We start from the raw sequence: 6,000 nt of genomic DNA, 5'->3' as shown, positions 1-6,000 counted from the left end.
ATGCAATCTATATTAATATATTTTAATTATTATCAATTCCATAAAAAAATTAATTTCCCTAATTTTTTTTTAAATTTTTCAACTTGATAATAAAATTGACAAAATGTAATTGGTACCCTATTAAATAATCCATTATATCTTCAATTATAACACATCTAAGTTACAACATCGAACTCAATTTCATCAAATAACAAATAAAATCAATTTCTCTTATATCTCAAACAAACCCAACATACAAATCATACATCAACACAACAATTTTTTTAGAAAAAAATTATAAAATACTTAAATATACAAATAAACTACAAATACTACAAAAAAATTTCAATAAATTAACAAAAAAATAGAAATAAATATATTTACTTACTTAGTGTAGCGAAATTTCACAAGAAATTGAACATGGGAGAAGAGGCTGTTGTTTTTCTAGTAGAAAGAAGAAGAGGAAAGTAGGGGTAAGAGGGAACTCACGAGTTTTTATTCATTTAATTTTTGTGATGGAATGTTTGTCGGCAATTTTTTCAGAAAATAATGATGTGTCAAATTTTCAATGGATTTTTTTTTATTTCTCTATTTTGTCAAAATTTTTATTAAAACATATTCCATCGTAATTTACATTGGCAGTTATCGACGAAATTTTTTATCAAAACATACCATACCACTGAGAGGAGTATGGTAAAAGACAGGCTTGAAACTTGTCAGGCAAAAAAGAAGAGCTTAATACATCTGGACGTGCAATAAGTTCTGTTGCTACTGTTCGTGGGTTAGATTTTAATGATTTTTGGAATTTCTCAAAGTTGGTGGCATTTCTGGGTATTCCTGTTAGTACTGTCTCTCAATGAAATCTAAGAGCGCTGTGGTCCTTTTGCTTCTAGTGGTGTCTGTCCTGTTATCTGCATGTCTCGCGTCTTTTAATGTTTTGTCTATCTTTAGGATCATCGAGTCAAGGAATTCTCATCCACTCTCTCTTTATTGTACACAGTTCCTGTTGTATTTATGCTGATATCAAGTTTTCTGTGCTAAACACCAGAGCTTCATGGAATAGATCGCACACTTTTGATGCGAGCATTGAAGCTTCTAGAACATAAAGGGAAGCTTGCAATCTTTAAGGGAACTTCAGCCGATGATGATGGTGTGAAATTCTGTGTGTAATGCTTGAACTGTCGCTTTGAAGAGTCACTTGTTCCTTTCAATGTATTACACAAATATTACCAGACCACACAGGCTGCCACCATATTTTTATGGGTTTGATCAATGGCGTTTTCCTCTGTTTTCTGGGAGGTGATACCCCTCAATGTATAATGTCAGGTGTGATTCTAGTTTGATTTGCAATGGAGTTTTTCTGTTTTTCTTTTTTTTGACCTCGTATTACTGATTGAGCCTGGGCAATGTCTTTAGCGTTGAAGGAATTTTGAACTTGCAAGAAAAACCTTAACACCATAAAACTTTATCCGGGATAAATATAAATTAGATACAAGGGAGAAAATGGGGACATACAAGTAATTTTCTTGTTGCGTTTATGATTTACATGTTCGGGTTTTATTGGAAATGGACTCAAGCTTAATGGGATATGGATCCAGTTTTATCAATGGCTGGTGTACTCTGTCAGGGACTATTTTTTCCATCAGGGAAATAATTCAACATTTTTTTACTGGTTCTCTTTTTGATGGATTTGTCAAAAAGATACCGATAGCTTGGAATATGACTAGAGTAGAGAAGGGAAATGCCAAAGCTTATTCCCAGAATATCACCACTCTAGCATTTTGAGCTCTTTGCCTAACTAAAAGGCTTGTTTACAGCCTAAGTTTTTGTTTGGTTGTGTTAGGACGTGCTGTACGCGAAAATGCATTACACAAGTTCTAACCATGTCAGATTTCAGCTCTTGCGTAGCTAGACTCGAGATCATTTATCAGAACTTAGGCTAATCCCCACAATTGCATTAATAAAAACAGATGCTTGACAAAAATCAGATGAAACTATCCGCAGAAATCATCAATTTCTATATCCTGTAATTAAAGTACACAGTTCAAACATTTCGCTCAAATAAAAAAAAAATACATATAATAAGAACCCTTAACATGCAAACAACAAACTATTCAAACAAGTATGATTCCCGGGGAATTCAAAGCACAATGCAAAATGGGTCTAATACTGTTTGTAATTCATTTAAACCTCACAATACCTATTATATAAATCATAGTATACAAACATAAAAGTGAGATAACAAGACCTGAAGAAATCGTATGGTCGCTGTGAGAGCCAGAGTTCAACTCTACCAAAGGTCAGTTTCCAACTGCATTCTAAGGATTTGAACCTCATTTATGTATACATATCAGGGTAAAAAAAAATGTGAAGACCAATGACAAGCAATTGTACAGTAGTCGTAATGACATGAGCTGCCTCGAGTGAAGGTGTGTACAGAAAGCTTTCAGCTGTGGTAGGTGGAATATTTCAGGCATATGATGGAGCCAAACATTCGTCGACCATATCCACCAGGTTTGGGTTTTCCAATGCTGCAGCTACTCGCTCTTTATCATTTAGTTGTTTATTAACTGCACAAAAAATAGATCAGGATAGAAAACAAATGCTTTTTTATAATTCATATGCACTTTTATCAAGATAGAGTTTGCATGCCACCTACAAGGCAAAAGAAGGAAGCACGCATCACAGAAGTTCTAAAAAAAATGATGCTACTCAGTAATCCAGGAAGTGCTCTGTGAAGATTCCCACAACTCATGTTTCAAGAGCTTGTTAGGTCACCGAAATAAGGAGGTGAAAAAAAAAAAGGAAAAAGAAAATTGGTTGTCTTTATTTCTAGAGGCCAGATATTTGATTAAGGATTCAAAACCAAAGCCTGTAGTATATACAGCATCCTCAGGCTTCAAAGCATTAACTTTAGGGTACGTAAGATGAGGATCCGACCATAAAGCTTTTATTGTTTGGATAGGGAAAGAAATTCTAACAAAAAGAAGCACAACATGGAGAATAAGATAATAAATGGCGGCGAATCTATTGCAGGCATTTGAACTTCCACCCAGGCACAAATTAAAAGCATCCAACAGCTGATTCCCTCCACCCCAAGATAGAGTGATTACCTGCAGATTCAGTTGCATGAGTTCCAGGTGCAACCCTGATATCCACCTAAACAACATTGGGAAATATTGGTGAGAAGGAGAGGAGAAAAGGCAGAGGGGGGTGCACTACAATTACAAGTATAAGAGTGTCAAAATTTTTAAGAATTCTCGGGCCAAAAGTAGCTGTTAAGACCGGCACTACAACACTACAACTAAAAGTATCAGATATAATTCAAAGTTATCAACAAAACATTGACTTGGGATGCTCCAACCACATATCGTTTCCAGAGTCCAAATCATATAGGAATTAAATAAGCACCAGCATGTACCCTTACTCCATCAATTACAAATTAGCGTTTATGTTGAGTTAAATGTTTTCTGATCTATGCAGATAATCTGTGATGTTCAATCCATTTTAGGACATAGTGGTCACTAAGAAATCATTGCTCTATCAAATCATTTTAGGACATGTTTTCAAGCGGTAAGAAATCTTTCTTCAAGGGAGTAATGAGTTTGTGGAACAAAACTTCCTTTATATAACTATAAAGCATAATGTTGACAGTGCAACCTGGAAAACTTGGTCATCTACTTTATCTTAGTCTATTGTGCTCCCCAATTCCTGGTGCTGGTGAATCACACAACTACAGTGCTCGCATATTGTTTTGCTTCAAGCCATTCAAGTAGGCATTCGCAAATTACTCTAGATATATTGTGGGCGAGCTCAAAATTTCATAGATAAATAACAGGGACAAAATTCCATAATATAAAGAATGACAGGAAATCAATTTCAGCAATTATGTGCCTAACATTCCCAACAATACAAAGCCACCAAGCTTTTCTAGATGTGCTTAGTTGTGTATTCCACCAACTTCAACAATATATCTATCCTCAACCTAATTTCATACAAAAAGAGGCGTATCTCAGTATGCATGATCAGATTAAGGTTCGTGAATGGCTATTCATGTTATCGGGGGAAGTGGTATGACCTTGCAACATCCATTAAAGGAACTTAAACAATACTGCCAATCACAAATTATAGTCCGCCTCTGCTACAGAAATAGATAACAAAGCTGAAAACACAGTTAACAAATACCTTGTAACGTTGTGGCAGGCTTCTCATAAGTTTCACTCTCAAGCAAAGACCAATGACTGTCGCCATGCTACAATGTTCAACTGTTGGAGTGAATGTCACCCTGAATAAGAGAAATCTCATAAAATTTTATTTGAATTTCAGTTATATATTAAAAGGAAGGCCAATGAAGTAGGAATAAATAGAATTGAGACGACAGGCATTGTTACCTGACATAACTGTGATTGTCATCTACTTCAATCGCATCCTCCGTTATCACTTTAAGCTCTTCCAAAGAGTAAGGATGCTCCGGATCCTTTATGTCTCTAATATGATTTAAGAATGTTAAGAAAATAAACACTCTTAACAAATCTTGCTTCAAACTACCGAAAACATCAATCCTTTCTACATTTCTTAGCATTGGTTGCGTGCCCACTCCTCACCACCGACAGTAACATATTTTTCATGTAGCGTAATTGGGCTTAATTCTTACACTATCTAGCTCCATTCCCAGACAGAAAAAATCATCAAATATTTTGCCTTTAGAAGCAATGATATCTTGATCGCTTTTGAACCAAACATAAGAAGAACGCACAGCAAAAAGGGGAAAAAAAACTAAACTTTAGAATTGAATTAAGAAAAAATAATGAAAAGGATATCAAAAACTTCAAGTTGATCAATAGGCTCAACAGCATGCTCATCATCACCAACACTTGGAGCACTTCGTACCCGTCTCTCCTTCTTCTCATAAATTACTGGATTGGCGTTGATTAGCCCAGAGACCATTTCTTTTCTTCTTCTTTTTTTCCTTCTTAAACCAAAAAAACAAAAACAAGAAACAGAATAATACAATACTTTACGTAAATAGTAACCAACACCCAAACAAATTCAGAGAGAGAAAGAGATAATCGACAGAGGATGCTGATGAGTTTTTTAGACCTCCTCTGCAGGCTGGAGCGGTGAAACCTTTACGGCTTTCTTCACTCTTTCACGGCGCTGTTTGTTCTAGTTATGGGTTGGGCCAAACCCTTGTTTGGGCTCATGAAGGATTCAAGCACGTTCTGCTTTGGCGGAGTAAATAAATAAATAAAAAGTATAATTATATCGACGGTTTTTTAATTTGAAAAATTAAACCCTGCATTTTGGGTCAATCAATTTTTTCATAAAATAACTAAATCATCCTTGTATATGATAATATATTAAATTTCCCAAAACTTATAATTGATATTAATTTAAAGTCTTAACATAAATATAAATACTAAGAACATCAATTCTTAAATTAAAACAAAAAAAAATATTCACTTGTTGAAGCTTTTTAAAGTAATAAATCTTTGTTATTGTCAAACATGAATCTTTTGTCTCTAAGAACTTTATTATTAATAACTATAACAGCTAGAATGTTTGCAATATGCCACCTTGATTTAGATACACTTCTAAATAATATCTTTGAATTAAAGATTATATAACTTAAATATCTCGCAATAAGATGAATCTAAGCTCTAGATTTGAAAGGAAAATCAAAACATAAAAAAATAATAAAACACTAAAATATGAGGTGAGGAAGAGTGCATGAAAATTTTAAAAACATTGTTTGAAACTTTTCCTTCACCACCCTTTTTATAGTTAATTTTGAAAATTAAAAAGTTGAAGAATTAATTATGGTAAGAATTGTAATTAATTTTTATATTGCCAACATTTAATTAACCATCATAAATCAAGAATTAAATATGAATATTTTCTTGAGCTAAAATAAATATCCAAATTTACAAGAAAATGACTATAAACATTCATGGAATGGAATGGACTGGACAAACAACAGGATGATCCAAGTCCAAGTTTCAGTTCGCAAAAAAACAAGTC

General features: G+C 33.9%; 1 protein-coding gene across 1 annotated transcript; it reads right to left on the bottom strand.

Moving 5' to 3' along the window:
• Positions 1-2,137: 2,137 nt before the first annotated feature.
• Positions 2,138-5,128, bottom strand: LOC118028683 (protein AE7). Its single transcript, XM_035032371.2, has 5 exons — positions 4,800-5,128; positions 4,371-4,476; positions 4,165-4,264; positions 3,093-3,138; positions 2,138-2,549 (listed from the first exon to the last, which is right to left on the bottom strand). Exons 1-5 carry the CDS (start codon positions 4,924-4,926, stop codon positions 2,449-2,451), a joined length of 480 nt encoding a protein of 159 aa, XP_034888262.1. The 5' UTR covers positions 4,927-5,128; the 3' UTR covers positions 2,138-2,448.
• Positions 5,129-6,000: the final 872 nt, after the last annotated feature.

Source organism: Populus alba, chromosome 3, assembly GCF_005239225.2.
Source record: "Populus alba chromosome 3, ASM523922v2, whole genome shotgun sequence".
Taxonomy (NCBI): domain Eukaryota; kingdom Viridiplantae; phylum Streptophyta; class Magnoliopsida; order Malpighiales; family Salicaceae; genus Populus; species Populus alba.
Note: the sequence above shows the minus strand (reverse complement) of the source record. Positions and strands in the feature narration are given on the sequence as shown.

Bases quoted from the DNA above. Each gene is read 5' to 3' on its own strand.
- LOC118028683 (XM_035032371.2), bottom strand. From the start codon at position 4,926: ATGGTCTCTGGGCTAATCAACGCCAATCCAGTAATTTATGAGAAGAAG. The intron at 4,477-4,799 runs ATATCCTTTTCA...TAACATTCTTAA, and splicing joins TGATCAACTTGAAGTTTTTG to ATCATATTAGAGACATAAAG. The intron at 4,265-4,370 runs GTAACAATGCCT...TCTCTTATTCAG, and splicing joins GACAATCACAGTTATGTCAG to GGTGACATTCACTCCAACAG.